Source organism: Pagrus major, chromosome 7 (assembly GCF_040436345.1).
Source record: "Pagrus major chromosome 7, Pma_NU_1.0".
NCBI classification, from domain to species: Eukaryota; Metazoa; Chordata; class Actinopteri; order Spariformes; family Sparidae; genus Pagrus; species Pagrus major.
The window spans coordinates 20,863,552-20,881,310 of record NC_133221.1 but is presented as its reverse complement, the minus strand read 5'-3'; the positions used below and the strand labels follow the sequence as shown (position 1 = coordinate 20,881,310).

Genomic DNA, 17,759 nt, shown 5'->3' with positions numbered 1-17,759 from the left:
GTGCTCTGCTCTTGGAGCACAGCCAACCCTCCTGTTTGCAAACCCTGCAATATCAGCAACACACACACTTGGCAACAAACCGTTAACTTATTAATCAAGACAAGACAGACTCCTCGAAATACAGCTTGACAAGTCGGTTTATGCAAGTAGAAAGCAAAAGCAACAAACTTTTGAAATGCTTTCTGAATGAATGGAGCGAGATGTAAACAGAGCTGTGAGCTGTCTCTAATAATCCTTAATCACACAGTCAGGAGCCAAGAAAGTGTCTGTAATAGGACACAGCTACACTACTTGCTACCTCTCACCATCTTAAGCAAACAGTGAGTGACACAAGCATCCGCAATGCATCTGTATTGATCTCCTGAATAATCAATCATGCAAAGAAAAGAAGTCGCAGTGTGCATCTGCTGCTGACACACGGTAGCAAAAGAGAAAGAGTTGCTCTTTTAAACAGGTTTTCCCTATGAAAAGGAGCTGTAAATACAGTTAGAACATTGTGTGACTTTCACACAGGCGAGCATGGGTGGTCTGCTGAGTATACATGCGATGGAGGGCAAACAAACTGTTGCTTGGCACTAGGCTGACACCTGTTGGACAACACCCTGTGAGGGTCAAAAACAGCACGAAGCCAAGGAGGAAAAAGTTTCTCAATAACCACAAAATTAAGTCTTTCCCTGTTGTTTTAGTCTTGTTTAAAGGTGCACTGTGTAGCTTTGTGGAATACATTTTAATCAGAAGAGAAAGATCTTTTTTAAACAAACTAAATGAACAAACTTCTGTTTTCATGACTGAATAAACAAACTGACCTTAAAGGACAACACAGTTTCATACTGTTTTTTTGTGTTGTTGTTGTTGTTTATATTTGGCAGACCCTGCCACCTTTTTAGCTTGAAACAGTGTTCTGGGGACCTTATTTTCCTCTGAGAACAGCTTGTCAGTTATGGAAATAATACATATTTCTGTGTTTGTCTTATTTCCTCATCAATAATGTAAATCTAAACATTCTTAGTATGAATTTCTTCTCCAAAACTACATAGTGCCCCTTTACCTTGAAAAATTCTGTTTTTAATTCTCCTCCAAAAGAGTCATGTAAAGCACAGATATTGTCCTGCTTCATCTTTAAGTTGTTTCTAAGAGCATTAATTAATTCCCACAGCTGTTGAAATAACGACAGCAGAAGCGAGGTTAGCTCAGTAAAAATGATCAATGACATTTTAATAAACACTGAAACAGATTTGAACCGTTGAACCGCCATACACAGATTATTTATGACACACAAAACGCCAATGCCAATTTTTTTTTCATCACTTATTTACAATATACTGAAGGTATGTACATACTGTGTCTCCTGAAGGACGAATAACAAAATACTTTCTCTCCATTTTTCTGTTTTCTTCTAATCAGTCCGTGTTTTTCAAGGGCAAACGTAGGAGTAACATACTTGTATTTACAAGGACGACAACACACAAAACATACAAGTTATATATGCTGGTCACTGTAATACAGCATTTAATGGCAATAATAAAGAGTATTTTTCTTTTTTTTTTTTCATTATGAGACCTTGTATTGACCATTTGAACAACCACTGAGATCTTCCAAACCAAAGAGCAGTTTAAGGCCCCATATTTCACTTTAATACCAACAAGTTACTTGTTTCTTATGAGTATTTTTTGAGCTGTAAGGAGCTGTATGCTAAAAGGAAATCAGAGACTACACACACTTGTACACACAGACAAAATTAAACATCACAGTAAAAAAAAAATTGAGCATTTAAAACCTTTGTTTTAGTCTTTGTTCCTTTGCTGCTGATTTATTATTTTTTAAATGTCTTTATAAAACAAAGAAATTAAAGGTTCACTGTTTTCTTTTATTTCTCTCACTCGCTAAGATGCTATCAAGTTTGGTGCTGTGCAAAAACTGCTCGTCATCTCCCAAATGAGGCATCTTGAAATAACATCTGACCTTCACTGCATCGTCATAATCGATAAGCACCTTCCCAAAACTATAAAACCTTGAAAAACGGAATCATACCTCAGGAAACTATGTATTATTGTTGAGTCGAAGTCTAGCCAACGTCTCAATTTTATTGTAATTAGTGGCTGTAGTTGGAGCTACTGAGAAGCTTATGCCACAGTATTTTATATCAGTTAGCTTATAAACTTGACAGATGAAGATTTGGAGCACAGTAACCAGGAGGCTTGCTGTTCGCCAACAGGAGGTGAACACTGAGCACCGTATGACACGCAGTAACCTCACATACGGACATGTTAATGGCTTTGTGTTGGTCTGACATGGTATGTGAATGTAACACCCTGAGAACATGGCACTATGCACTATTCCACACACACAATAACGACTTTTTAAATGATAAAATAAAGAAGAACAAAGATAAAGAAAGAACAGATTGGCTGAATCCAAATGTCCACCTTCTGGACTCTCACAAGGTCGTGCATAGAGTGATGCGTTCACTGTCATTGCGTAAAGTTTGCGAGGACTTGGGTGGACACTTATTTCTGTCTTACATATTATTGATTATTTATTATTATTTAACATTGTAATAAAGTTTTTAAGTCAGCAATTGGATCCGGCTCTTTACAGTAAATTGTAAGCAGCCATTGTTATCTCTCTTTTTTGTGACTGTATATCTTTACCCTGGGAGGAGTTTCTCAAAAGGTTTGTTTTTTGTGACCTGAAACGCCATTTGCGTGTGTACGGAAGGTCAAAAGGCATGGAAGAAGCTAAGGTTAAAGAAATACCCGTGTATGTGTGGACAGGGCCTAAATTCGGTGAAGTCTGCACCCCGAGCCTGAAGCCTGCAGAAGCCTGTAGAATGTCCACTTGAGGGTCTCTGTGGACTGGAGGAATTGTGGATTTGGATAGCCCTCAGCACTCACAGACTTTCAGGGAATGCGCCTGCAAAGTCTGCAAGTTTGCAAGATCAGTGAAGTCCGGACATTTGGATGCAGCCATTGTGATGCATAGTATGTAGGCAATGGAAGCTATATGGTGCCTGTCGTAACCAGCAGGTGGTGCTCCACTCAACCGTTACTGATTCAAGTTGAACAGCTACAGCCATCATTATTTTCTCCTTCAAAAATCCTTCTTCTAACCATAGTACTGCAGTGATGCCCAGTATTAGAGTGAACAAAGAATTAGAAAAGAGGATGAAATAGTGAGACCTGCTGAATGTGTGGGAAAGACGTTGATTTTCTTTGCAATGAGTTTAGTGAAAACAAGCTTTCTATTCATTACAGCCACAGGTGCTGAGACTTTGCAGACGCACAAGTTGTAGCAGGAAACACAAAAGATTTAAACAATTCACAGACGATTTGACAACACTTTGGCGACTTGTAACCCTGTTGGCACTGCGGGGGGACAAAACATGAGACACTTCAGAGAACTTCAGACGTCCTTTTTGCTTTGGACAATGTGTTGGCTTGATCCAATCCCGTGTAAGTCTCGTTTTTTATGATTGTCTTTTGACTCACCATCCACTTGTATCAGAAAAAAAAGGCCAGCAAGATCAGAAAAATGACTTTCCATTTTTGTTTTTAGTTGGATTGTCTTCTGTATTTTTTTATCACACAGGTGAAAGGAGCAGGTTGGCCAGTTCCATACCTCACCTGGTATTATATGTGTCTCTCTCTGTCATTTCAGTCTTTCTCTCTCTTCACCCGTTCCACTGCCGGCTCAATTTAGACGATGGAGTCCCAGTCGAAGTCGTCCTGGATGTCATCTGCAGTGAGCATGCGTCTCACCTGGAAGTGTCCCAGAGGCAGCCGGTGTTGTTGCTGCTGCTGATGGCTCAGCTGGCTCAGATGGCCTGAACATGGAAGAACAGCAGAAGTTTTAATAGTTTAAGATACTGTTACATTTCTGTATCAGCATTAACTTTTTTAAGTATTTATTGTTGTTTATTGTTTTGTACCATCTCTTGTGCATCTCTTATGTTTTATGTATTTTAAAGGCTCATCTGGGGACAGGTATTCTAAATTACCTTAGGCTATTAAAGCTGCGGTGTGTGGCATATACTTGTCCTGGTATGAATAAACATAAAATAAATCAAATTAGCAATTAGTGGAAAAATCTGTTTTAAATTCTCATCTACAATACATCTCACCTACACTGGCTGAAATAACTGGTTATTCTATTGTGGCACTACATTTAACTTTGTATAGCATCTTAGAATTTTAAATGGCACGTGTTGTAATTTTACCTAGAAACTAAATATAGGGGGTTGACAAAATGTCACGTACAGTTTGCAATATCCAATGCAATCCAATCCTGTATCTTAATGAAACGTAGAAAATTCTGTTTTTTGACAGAAAGATTCAAGTTGATTCCACTATATGATAATATCTGATACTAAGCGTGTGACATTGTATCTTTGAGTATCTTTATCTTCTGAACCGTCCTTGTTACAACAGGACCATTTAGAATGGTGACAATGGTGAAAAATGGTGAACATTGTCCTCTAGCAGCAGGAGATTATAATAAACTTGATGATGGCAGACAAAACCTGGACATTTAATGAAATTAATGATTTATAAAAAATTTAAAATGTTATTTAAAGGTGCACTATGTAGTTTTGAGAAATACATTTTAAGAGAAAGATCTTCATTGATTGATTTTTATGCTTAAACACACTAAATATACAAACTTTCTACGTTTTCATGACTGAATAAACTTATCCATAAAGGACACATTTGTTTATATTTGGCGGACCCTGCTACCTTTCTAGCTTCACACAGTGTTCTGGGGACCTTATTGTCCTCTAAGAACAGCTTGTTTATTCACTTATGGAAAAAAAATTATATTTCTGAGTTTGTATTATTAATCAATTAATATTGTAAATATTACCATTCTGAGTTTGCATTTCTTCTCCACTCCACTCAACTCCACTGATTTTATACACAAAGATAAACTTACCCAGCCTGTTCACACAGTTGGATAATGTCTTCTGTGGTTCAGGAGAAGCTTTGTCAATTCACAGAAAGCTACAAGTGACATCACTAAAGTCATGGGAAATGTAGTATCCAGTGTTTTTGGAGTTTGATCCATACTAGCACCTAAAAGTCAGTTACTCTCTGCCTTAGCAGCATCAAATTTAACCATTCCAAAGTCCCCCATTTTTATTGAAGTACAATACTCAATTGCAGGAGGCCCCTTTAATTGTGACACCCTTGTACATCTATTCATAGTCTGTTAATTCAGTGATTATAATTTATTTATTTATATCGTCAAATGGGCCAACCCTTACTGAACTTACTGATAATCATAGTGAATGTATGGTTCTTTCCCTTCTGCTTTTTGTTAAACTTGGTATATTGTACATATATATATTATGTCTTTATGTTGTGGACAAAATATGACATTTTAAATCAACAATGAAAATAATTGTCAGTTGTAGCCCTATAAGCATTAAAAATACAGACACTATCTACCGGCAAAAAAGGGAACGTCCTGATTCTGACAAGCACAAACTTGCAGGGATAGAAACCTGCATACACACATACACAATACGTTTCTACCTGCTCCTCCTGACCTGTTAAGTGGGCGACGGAGGAGTCACCTGTCATGGCGGGGGCCGTGTTGCTCATGGGAGGCATGTGGGGGTATCCTGGTGGGCCCATCAGAGAGGAGATGCTCTGTCTTGAGTCCATGTACATGTTCCCTGTGGGAGAACAACCAAAAGGGCAATGACTAACTGTCAGATTAGTATCCCGACTTTCACACATGCACAGTGCGAGCTCACAGCACAGTTTTACTGCTTTCTTATGCTAAGCTTGAGAAATCCTATACAATGCGCTGTCTCTCAGTGGATTGCCTACTCTCATTTTCATATATCAACTTGCCATGAAGCTGACAACATCCATAATTCCCTTGTAAATCTATATTGGGCAAACAATGGCACAGTGAGGAGAGAGGCTGGTTTTCAGCACAAGGCAATTGCAGAAACTTCGCTGAGCAAGTATTTGAATTGTAGATGTTTTACTTTTCTTCCACTATATTTTGTTGTATATTTTTACTTCATAACATTTTTTTTTTTTACAGCTAGAGTACCAAGTGAGATAAACTCATGAATTTGTGCTTTACAAAAAAATCTAAAATAAGTTCTACTCGTCCACAAAATCACTATTTTTAACCTTTGGTACTTCAGTAAACTTGACAGCTTAAACTGAAATGCAGGACTTTTATTTTGATGGAGTATTTTTATATTGTGGTGTTGCTGCTTTTATATCAAGTAAAGGATAAAATATGCAGCAAAATAAGTGAAACACAGCTCTGTTTGCTGACCCGTGCTGATGTGTTGGTTGTGTTGCCCGTGCTGATTGTGCTGGCTGGCCTTTGGGTGCATCGCCCCGTGAGGCTGAGCCGGGTGCTGCGGCGCTCCTGGTGGTGTCGGGTGTTGGACCTGAGGTTGGGAGTGGGCAGTGCCCTGAGGGGGGATGACCCCTGTGGCTGTGAAGAACTGGTTAATGGAGGAACACAGGTCGGCCATCTGGGCGGCGTCCAGCGACCAATTGTTGAGCTCAGCCTGTCGCATGCTTTCCTTCAGACCTAACAGACGGACAGAGGAAGCTTTCATTCAAATATGTCACTTAATTTTACACTTAAAGGGTAACTCCACCAGTTTCCACATTAAAGTGTGTTTACAGGTCTTGGGGAGTACTCCTGCATATGTAATATAATATAAAAGTGGTAATAAGTCTTTTGTGTCTCCAGAGGAAGCTGCATGTAATCTGATAACTCAAACACTCAGTGGCTAAGTTGCACTGTAGGTAATATCGCCACCATTGTGGGTGGCGATAAAATCTTGTGTTGTCCCATCCCAAACCATAAGGTGCTTGAGAGTGAGAACAGAAACACTGAGTGTAGAGAAATCAGTTAATCGCTGCATCCCTACATGTGTGAGGATAAAACTGAGATTGAATAAAAGACGAACACGATCGCTGTTGTAAGTAGAAAGTAATGTTCATACCAACTTGTATTTCACAGAAACACTTGTGCATTGAATCTTATCTTGTATTTACAGTTACATCTAACAATGCTTCAGTCTCTCCCAGCTTTAACTGTCTCTATTGTTCCACCTGTTCACATTTGAGATGCGCTAAAACGAGACCCTGAACCTATCACACCTCCTTTTCTTATTAATTTCTTCAAACAAAGACACACCTCGGCTCCTATTCAACAAAATGCTCTGTGATATTCCCCAAAATCTAATCCACGAGGCTTGTGTCTGGCAGCGACAGACATGCTTTGGAGGCGAGCCAGAGTCGGTGGAGGATGGCATTACGGTGGTGTGAGGGAGGTCAAGCGCTGCAGGAGGAGAGAGGCGGCGGGGCCTGTGTGTGTTATAAGACCAGCCGTCGTCGTCCATCGTGTGTGTGGATGTTTGCCGGCTTTGTGCGCTGACCGTGATAAGAGGCTGTTACTGAGCCGGGGCCTAATTGGATTATTCACATCATACAATTGGGAGGGAGGGAGGGAGGGAGACAGTGTGTGTGTGTGTGTGTTTGCGTGTATGTATGTGTGTGTGAGGGAGAAACGGAGAGTGGAAACCTCTCAGATGCAGGATAATGACTTTTATTAGGCCAGCACTATTACAACACTGGATATTATAATATTGTGCCTCAAGGGCGAGTGTGTGTGAAAGCGCGGAGAGGAATCATAATGGTTTAATCAAAGTAACTGATCGGCATCACAAGCATTTTATCAATTCGGGCTGTGCTGAAACAGGCGGCGGTAGACAGCTTTATCAATGTTCATTTAAGATGCCGTTCACACTGACAGCACCAGGACTCTTCGTAGTGTGGTGTGTGTGTGAGTACAGTGTGTGTGTGTTACCTTGAAATGGGGAGAGGTCTACGTCAGCCCAGTTGTAGCTGGTGGCAATGCGGCAGCTCTCCTTCAGCCAGTCCAGGTTGGGGTACCAGTCTGATGACATGCCTGGGAGAGAGAGCATGCACACACACACACACACACACACACACACACACACACACACACACACACACACACACACACACACACTTAAAATAAAAGCATAAAGTGAACTAGTAGCTACTTTCACTATCAGTTAATTATTTTTTGATTCATCGTTTAGTTGTTTCTAAATCGTTGGATGTTGTTCATAACGCCCATCATAATCTCAAGGTGACATCTTCAAATATTTAAAAAAAAAAAAATTCTAACTAATGATACAAAAACCAAAAGCTATTCTATTAACAATTATATAAAAAAAGAGAAAAGCAGCAAATTCACACATCAATTTGACCTTTTTTCTTAATAAATGACTTAAATTATTGATCCAAAAACAGTGGTGGATGAACACTAAAATGAATACCAAGGTAACACGATGAGTCTGATCGGTGTGACGCTGTTGAATAATCTAAAAACAGGTGAACTGATCCAGACTAATAAGTGGAATTCGTCTCTGCAGCCAACCACAAGGTGGTGTGACTTCACACAGAAAAAATCTCAAGCCACAGCTCTGCTTCTGGAAAAAAAGAAAAAGAGAAGGAGATGCTTTTCACCGCCTTCACCACCACAAACTAAACAACAATACATTCTGAGGCTGTGGATCAAAGACAGAGGGATTGCTTTCATTCATCCTCAGCTTGGTTGAGGGGAATACTAACCCAGATAAATAATGTCTGAATAGTCCCTCTTTTGGCCTGAGAGCTGTGTTGCAGAGACACAAAGGAGAAAAAAAAAAAAAAAACAATGACTGGGAATATGAGCAGGAAAAGCCTCGATGAAGCTTTGGAGATGCCTGTCTGTATGAGCCCGGCCTCATAATATCAAATGCTCTGGGACCTGGGAAGAGAGTATAATATAAATGCAATGAGTCTGTGCAGAGACAAGCCTCTTCTGGTGTGTTGGGGTGAATTGCATTTACACCAATGTGACTTTGGGAGTGAGGAGAGGTAGAATCGTTCTATAGTGCTGTTCGGCATCTAAATATATGAAACCAGAAGCTATACTGTACACTGTGGGGGGCTCCCTTCACAAGAATTAGTAAAAGGTAAGCAGCAGCAGGGAAATTGTTAAATTGGAAATCAAGACCAAAGTAAAAGTACTGTTCATTTTTCATTTATTTTTTTCTCATAAATAATGTGAGCTGACTGATAGTCGAGCTCTTCAAATTTTCGGTTCAGGAAGGTCGAGCAGATTTAGCAGTGTGAATCAAATTCAGATTCTGGATCAATTCAGCACCTATGAAATATTCTGTCATTGCTCTGGTGTAGGGCAAAGGGATATAGCCTTCGAATAATATTGCAATATTTTTAGGCTTTTCGTAATAGATGATATATATCTCTTTTCTACTCTGAAATCTCCTCAAAAGCACTTCATAAATGTAAATATCTCAATATTTTTGACCAAATACCTTGATAATGGTGCTGGGTACTTTTACAAATTGTTAACACAATGAGACGTTTGATAAATAATCATCAGTAATGTGGATATAATGACAAGTGGGTAAAAACGAGTATTGGAACAAGTAGAACAGTCTGGTAAGTTTAGAAAATGACATCACTTTAGTGTAATGCAGCCTTTAAAACCAGGGAAAGACTCCATGATGCCATATCACCACATAACGATATCCACAATCTAACACGGTATATAGTCTCATATCACAATAACAATGAAATATTGACTCTCCTCTAGTGGAGCCCTACTCTTGTGGAGGCTTCGTCTAATGCTGCATCCACACCATGGCACCAGAGTGAGACCCATAATATTAAGATGGTTACCAACATGGGAAGACCTGTAGCCACACCAGATACATTGAAATGTGCTATTTTTATGGTGCGACATTGTAGCAGCTCATTATAAAGTTAAACCAGATAAAAACAATTTTTAATTATCTGCATTGGTGTGAGTTTTATTTTGATTAAACTGCAAGTTCTCTATATCTCTTACTTAACTAATTAAACTAGACTCTCAAGAGTGTAATATCAAACTCGTGGAAACAATGTGATTTCTCCTTAATGACACTGAAATACTACAAACTGATAGACTACATCCTCAAGTACTGTGAAAACTTTCAAGTGCAAGTTTAAATTCTTATTATGTGAAGAATGTTTATGTGATTATGGCATCTTTCAAATTATTCTGATGAGTTTTTTTGTAGAAAAAGTAGACAATCCAAGTGAGAACTAAAAAAAACCCAATCAGGCACATTTCCATCAACTGGTTAGAGCGAATAAATCAGGCAATGCAGAGTGTAGTTATGTCAGAGGATAGTGGTATAGGCTAAGAAGAAGTGAAGTTTGCGAACCAAGAGATAAAACAAGTTGTTTGCAAAGAAGACGAAGAAACAAAAACAGTGACTTTGTTAATTTACGAGGCAATGTAGAAATTAATCTGGGAATGAGAATCTTCTGGGAACATCTGGGAAAATGTCGACGGTGGACACAGCTTCTTCTTCTTCTTTACTTGCGAAGCGGAAACAGCTGATCAGTCCAGTGAGTTAAATGTTCGATATGTTAGAACGTACACAGAAAAGGCGTTTCCATGTCCTATTCAGTGGCTAACTTGTTTTCAAAAAAGAAAACTTTTTTTTTTGGAAATTAGGTAAGTTTAAAAAACGATGCTGTTTCCATCAACCTTTTGTGATGCGATACAAGATCTGCACAGTATCTTGTTTAATACGGTGTTCTGCCAGTAGGTGTCACTAAAGCCAGAAAAAAAAAAAAAAAAATCTCACCTGTTGTGGGGCAGGTCTGTCCAGTGTGACTCTGGTGGGAGAGAGACGGGTGCTGCTGGGAATGAGCAGGGTGCTGTTGGTGCTGGCCATGCTGACCGTGCGCCTGGTGCTGGCTGTGGGTGGAGTGAGGGGAGAGGTGCTGCTGAGGGTGGTGGGGGTGGTGCGACGCCTGACCGTGGTTGTGTTGGTGGTGGCCACTGCTTCCTGCACCGGGAGAGTGCTGGTAGGAGCAGGCGGTCCGGGCCTGCTGGCTGGAATCACCGGGCATACCCATCAAACCTGAGGGAGGGAGAGGTACAATTATCACGGGCGACGACAAGAAAAGAAGAAAAATTGAAATAGATGAACTATTCATAACAAGATTGACAAATTGATGCTTTGTGTGAATGAAAGGTGATATTTTTCCTCCGTATTTACACCTACTCATGTGTCAGCATCACCACAGACAGTCTATGGGCTCTCTCGCTCTCAAAAGTTTACATTTTAATTATTTAATCCGCTAAATATGACAATGAAAACCAGTTTTTAAGGAGCAGTAAGACTGATTTTTTTGTTTTTTATGTTTCAGCTCCTTGTGCTTATAAATCCCTGTGCACCAAATCATAACGGCTTATTCCTTAGGCCTGTTGCCATCAACCCAGCCTGCCAGTTAATATTTTGAGCACTGAAAAGACAGTTGGACAGAGGACAGTTTTATTATTATTAGTCTGATTTTGTGTGAAAAGTTGTAACTTTTTCAAATGACAAAAAAAAAAAAGTTAAATGAACAGAGCTCAGAATAAAAAGAAATACCTTCTTAAAGGAAACACTCAAGAAGAGTGCGTGATCTTAAAAGAAGCACAGGGAAACTAAGATGACAAATAAATGGTGAAGGAATAAAGCAGCCTCACGGTGTTAAAGCTTCTACTTCAGGCAGAAAATAATTATGTCTGTGTCTTGTATTAAACACAAAACCAACTAATGACGGGGCATACATTACAGTAAATTTGAGTTTCAGTTTCGGTTTCAATTTTAGTTAAATTACCATAATTTGAGAATCTTGCGTTGTAGTACTGTTTCTAAAAATAAGTAACCCCAAAAAATGTAATGATTTCAGCCCATTGGCCCCTCTGTCGCTAGTTATGCAAATCTCTTTCTCTGACACACGCACACACACACACACACACACACACACTGTTGCCCTTATCAAAGTGTCTTGTGGATTTTAGATTTTCTGATGCACAGACAGCAAACATTTCGTGTCTGGGTTGTTTTTTGAATGTACTATTTCACCTCAAGAGTGTTTTATCTCCTTTACTTTTCATCATGGATACCGACAGCTGCAGAAACTGTCAAATAGGCAGCCGCCTTGTAAAATTTTCAGACAGTAACGCATTGTTGTCTTTTCTTCAGGTACAGAGTTGGACAGTGATTGTGCTCTTCGTCTGTGCTGAAAGAAGAACATCTTGTGTTTAATTTAATGTAAGTTTAAATGTAAATGATTCTTACGAGAACTTTGTTAGTGTTCAACAATCTATTAAGGTTGGGGGTGCACCTTCATCAGAAACTAAATTCCTTCCTGTAAGTGCATTTATTCTTTAGTTGAGACTCTTTTAACCTTTTCTTTTATCTGATGTGTCATTGCTTATCGCTCAAAGACAGAAACTGGCTGAACAGTACTGTTAAGATCTCTTCAAAGATCGGTGGAGAGAAACAGAGGTACTTGAGTTCTTTTTGTGACCAACAAATCAGAAGGAAATCGATGAGCATACCGAGTCTATCTGCACACATCCTCGTGGGTGAATTTTCACTCCTGCCATTGGGGAGTCGTTACGCTTTGGATGCCTGTTAAAGTATCTCTCATTCCAATTCTTTTATTCCCACTGCAATGTGTCTGATCAAGGCTTTCTGAAAAATGCTCTATGGATATTGTTTATTTATTTAGGATTTGATGGAAGACTGTGCACCATTTTTAACTGTCTTCATTGTGCTGTCTGTCCTAATTTATTGTTTGACAGATACTTGTCAAAGTTGAACTGAATGGTATATGCCCCTTGCCAGTCAAATTTATTTTAATGTGACAGAAGAGAAAGTAGATTATGGTTGAAGATATAACATGTAACAGTTCCTGGATCTTAGTATTATATTTACACTATACTAAATCCTAAATGTTCGAACCCAGAGAAATCCATATTTTTTCACGGTGCAGTGAAAGTATATGGTGTATGGTATGTTGCCCATTCAAATAGACACCTCCATTAGGAAAATGTGCAATACAGAAACGATGCAAAGTCAAAAACAACGGTCAGTCATCACAGCAGAAGTGCTCCAGGCCATTAGGGAGGGCGAGCTCCACCAACTGCAATAACCAGGGCTTTATTCTGTTAACAGAGTGTTTCAGTAAATGTACTTCAGTACTTTTATTGCTGTACACTTGTTGTGTTTTCACATTCAACTGCAGCTCACTGTTTAACGCTTTACGTTCTTCTGAACAATAAGTCTTAATTTGCTCCGGTTTTGTCTGTTGCATGTGTTTTCTTAAGCTGAAGCGTTTGCACTTGTCGGCCACCATAAGAAAGTGAGGAAGGTGGTCGTTGAACCTGACTGTGAGCATGACAGTTATAAAACTTTGATAGATCACCTTGTCTAAACATTTCTGCCTGATACATTTTCTTCTCCAAAGGTGGTTGTTTAACAAAGAAGACAACAACTTCCCTGATCCTTTCAATATTTTGAGACCCCTTGCAGCAGATATTACACACTGAGTGTTTAAAGTCGCAGTTTAAAATTAGTTTTCATGCCCGACTTTGCATGTTGCTCCAACTGATGATTTCAAGCCGTCATTTCATCTGTCTACGGCTCATTTTGTCTGTTTTGTTTGACCTGTAATTCATGACGATGAAGATCTGTCAGAAAAATGAATGCTCTGCCACCTGACTCAGTTACAGTTTGCTGTGTGGTCTTGGACTCGCTGCGGTTTTTCAAGGGAGACGATGAGCTCCGCTGTCTGGGTGACTCACTGTGACTCAGACTCTGAAATACAATGACTGCTGACACCGTTTCCTGCTAAGCCTCACACTTAATGGGCCCTTTCAAGGATCGGCTAAATCCATTTTCTTCTTCATTTTCTTTCTAGGTCTCTGTGTCAAATCTTTTTTTTTTCCTTTACCCAACTAGTATTCTCATTGTCTTATCTCTTCTACGTGTGTGCACCCCCTGACCGCAAATTGAAGGGGACCTTGTCAGAGGGTGAATCCAGGCAGGCAGCAGTTGCGGAGCTCAACAGAGCGCATCAATCTCCTCGGCTACAGAACGTATGCGTGTGAATGTGGAGAAGAGAGGGGGAGAGGGAAGGTGATAGGAGGGTGGTGGGATGGTGGGGGGTCCAAGAGGGAGGAGGCCTGGTGACCTGAAAGCTTCAGGAAGCAATTAGCAAGATGCTACACAAACTTTAGAACCAATCTAATTAGCTGCTATCAAAGCTGCAGAACCCTTTGCTCTGCTCGACTGCAGATGTGTTTGTGAGCTTTTTTTTCTCCTTCTGTTGAATTCTTCCTCTTAATTGCCTTTACTCATTTGACTGAGCGAGCCGTAAAATGCAGATATGCGGAACAACAGATTGTTTTGTTTATTAAAATACAATAGAGTAGGAGTAGTGTGTGGTGTGTGGTGGAGGTTAATACTGCAATGCTTTTACTGTTATGAAAGCAATGTTAAATGATTTCCATTTCATTAGGAGCTTAAGCTTGACAGTTAATTATGTGCACGAAGCCTGACACAGAGGTTTACATGTTTTTTTTCCCGCAAACACATGTGTCAATTAAGATGTTTCACAGACACAAGTGAACAGATACACACTAATCCGCATACAAAGTGACAGTCGACTCGACACCCACCTTGCTGTGAGAAGGACTGCTCAAAGACGCACTTGTAAAGACTGCGGAAAGAAGCGCTGAGGTCCTCGAAGTCTGAGAAACACAGCTGCTTGTCCCGCGACTCCGGGACGGGCAAACCGTACTGGGGCTGCGGGGGAGGAGGGGGAGGCGGCGGCGGCTGCTGGGCGGGCTGCTGGAGGCTCAGGGACTGGGACGAAGGCTCTGAGTGGCTACTCACCTTCAAGACGGACAGAGAGGGAAAGAGATCAGACAGACGGACTGTGAGAGGTACAAAAAGACAAACAGGAAATCGATGAAGATATTGGTTTCAGAGAAAAACATCAAAGGCTGAATTCACACTGTAGTTGAAAGTGTAAGCTGCTGTCAGACTGATAAATAAACACAGGCTTGTCAAGCACCAAGATGATGTCGGTGCAGGTTTAACCACAACAAAATGCAACACCAACCATTAAAGCACCACACTGGCAAATAATATATGGTCATATGCACATTCCTGGTAGATAACTGTTTGGTTATGAAAAATAAGTCGAGATTTTCATCCTTTAGTTCAACATAATACCTATTTTAGTTTGGGCAGAGCCACAGAGTGATAATTTAAAACAAATCTCTCCAAGCTTGACAAAGACCCCCTGACAGAGCCTGAGATATACAACATTAAAGAACTCCTGGAAAGATGACCCTTGCATAAAACTGAGCTGTTTATGCAGTAGAGAGACATACATATTTCCTAAATTGGTGCTACACGACCAGAGAAAACTGAGAAAAAGGGATGTGGTATTCTCTTTTGCTCAAAAGTTAGAAAACTTGCAACAACAAAAATGCACTGCGCCGCACCAGACCAATAAATATTCCTGCTGCTGGGTGACATACTGCCAATTGGGCAGTGCTTAGTTTTGGCTTGGCGTCCATTTTGAAACAGGAAACATTTTAGGAGAGAGATAGACAATTAACAGGATCGTGGTTCGTATTTGATCAGCACTGTCGTGTACAGTTTAATTGGACTTTTTTCAGCCTCAGTTTTCACAATACAGGATCGATATGACCTTTCTATATTGCAATAAACACTATGCTAAAATATGTTTCGGTAGACTAGTTTTGACAGTTTGATCAGAGTTTGGTGAGATACCCCTCACCCAACGAGGTTCTGTCTCTCCATCCCACTCCACTCTTTACGTCTGTGAATGCAGGTATATAAAAAATGTGGAAGTACAAGCTGTATTTCATACAACATTCCTAAAATCTGCCAGATGACGCACTTTACATCATTTACAGTTCCTGTTTGATAACCGTGAACAAATACTGAATTTTAAACAAAGAGAAACACCTAAATGCTAATGCAGGAGGGGTTTTTGGAGTTGGAAAGTGGTGAATGCAGATGTCAATGTTTGTATATGCCGATAGAATGAGAATGTTTACAAATTGACTGCCTGGTGTTAATAAATAGGATAAGGACATAACAGTAGGACGGCATAAGAAAGATGTGACCATAACAACTCCTGTACTTCCCTGAACTACATAAAGGCTCAATTACACAGGGAAATAGCATAAACTTAATGACTGAACAACCCTCAAGTTACTTTTGGTGCCAACACTAACTTAGCATGAAGGACCAGACAATGTAAAAAAAACCTCTCCAACTTATCTGTGAGAGAACAACATGGCCTGGTCGGCCAAACTGAAGAGTGTGAGGCCGCTAATGCGAGCACTAGAGTGGGCTGCTACCTGTCAGTCACCGCACAGGGAAGCAAAGTGTTTCTAGCAGCTGAATCTAAATTGAGAGACCTGAATTTCAATTGGGAGAGCTGCATTGTAAAACAGATAAAAAGTCAAATTCAATAATAATCACATTCAGTTTCAAGAAATGTAATTTATTTTCCAATCGTGCCATTCAAAATTCAATTTTCACATTAATACTTCCTACAAATCCTGTTTTTTTAATTCAGTCATCCACTGTGATCATACCAAATTCAATTTTATGCAATTAGAAGGAAATTTTTGCTGGCACTCATTTTCATTTCATATAAACACACAGAAAACAAAATACTTCCACCATCCACCCAGCAAACACGAGCAATATGCTTCTATCAGTGTGCCTCCGCAAGTATAAGCCTACTTAGCAGGACACATCCCCGTCAGATCCACCTCCACCCATTAATGGCAGCTTTTCCATCAACTTTCTTGGTGTCTTTGAGATCTCTGCCAGTGACGCCGCCAGTAATCACCGTCAGTTAGGAGGGTATCACCTGCGGCAGGTAATGAGGCAGAACTAACCCTGATCCCGCTGGACTAGACCACAGATGAGGTCTGAGGCGATGGAGGAGGAGGAGGAGGAGGAGGGCGGGTGGGTGTGGAGGTGATGCAGGGAGGAGGAAAACAAAAGATGGCCTCTAGAAATGAGAGGTTAACGAGATGAGATTGCACTGACCTTTGCTAATGCAGGTGGGAGGTGAGTGGGGAAAAGTGATTGATGGTAAAAAGGTGAGCAGCTGTTACAAGGGAGAAATAATGAAGAGATGGGATTTTTTCAGCGCTTCTGTTATTTTGGACCGAGACTGGCCTTTAAAATTGTATTATATTATGTTTAAAGGGACAGACAAAAACACTTCGACAAACATGTCAGATGCACTACAAGTCTATCAAAAGTCCCCATGATTACATTAGACTGAATAGAACTTTAATGACCATGATGGGAAAATCAAGCTGTTGCAGCAGCATGGAGAAACAGAGTGCACGGATTAAAATAAATAGAATAAAATGTTACAAAAGCAATAGCGTTTCAAGCACATTTGTATTTTATCCCCTGCAAGCATGAATACACTTAAATTACAAGAGGAAAAGGTCCATCCTCTGGAGACTATGAAAGGGCTGGCTACATGTTATGTCAACGACCCCTTGGATTTTGGATGTTTCTTGAGTACAAATGGAGGTTTTGGTCCAAATGGAGGCACTACAGAAAAGATCACAAGAGCATAAAACATTAGGATTTGTCCTCTGGGGACCATGAATAAAGAAAATGTGAAATGAAAATGCAAAAATTAGTTTTTGACCATAGGCTGAAGTTTTGATCAAAGGGAAATTTTGATATATTGGTAGTAGCAGTTGTTGAGAGGTTCTGATCTGGACCAAAGTGCTCTGCTGACCAACAGAGGTCTTCAGAACCCTTTTATCTT

At 40.0% G+C, this 17,759-nt stretch overlaps 1 protein-coding gene across 1 annotated transcript in view; it reads right to left on the bottom strand.

Annotated features, from left to right (window-relative positions):
- Positions 1-1,247: 1,247 nt before the first annotated feature.
- Positions 1,248-17,759, bottom strand: part of LOC140999884 (forkhead box protein J3-like) — a 70,554-nt gene continuing 54,042 nt past the window's right edge. Inside the window, exons 8-13 of the mRNA XM_073470446.1 lie at positions 14,590-14,806; positions 10,715-10,993; positions 7,849-7,950; positions 6,298-6,561; positions 5,546-5,674; positions 1,248-3,823 (exon numbers count right to left, since the gene is read on the bottom strand). Of these exons, the coding sequence (XP_073326547.1) occupies positions 3,696-3,823; positions 5,546-5,674; positions 6,298-6,561; positions 7,849-7,950; positions 10,715-10,993; positions 14,590-14,806 (1,119 nt within the window). The 3' untranslated portion in view covers positions 1,248-3,695. The remainder of the gene's footprint in view (positions 3,824-5,545; positions 5,675-6,297; positions 6,562-7,848; positions 7,951-10,714; positions 10,994-14,589; positions 14,807-17,759) is intronic.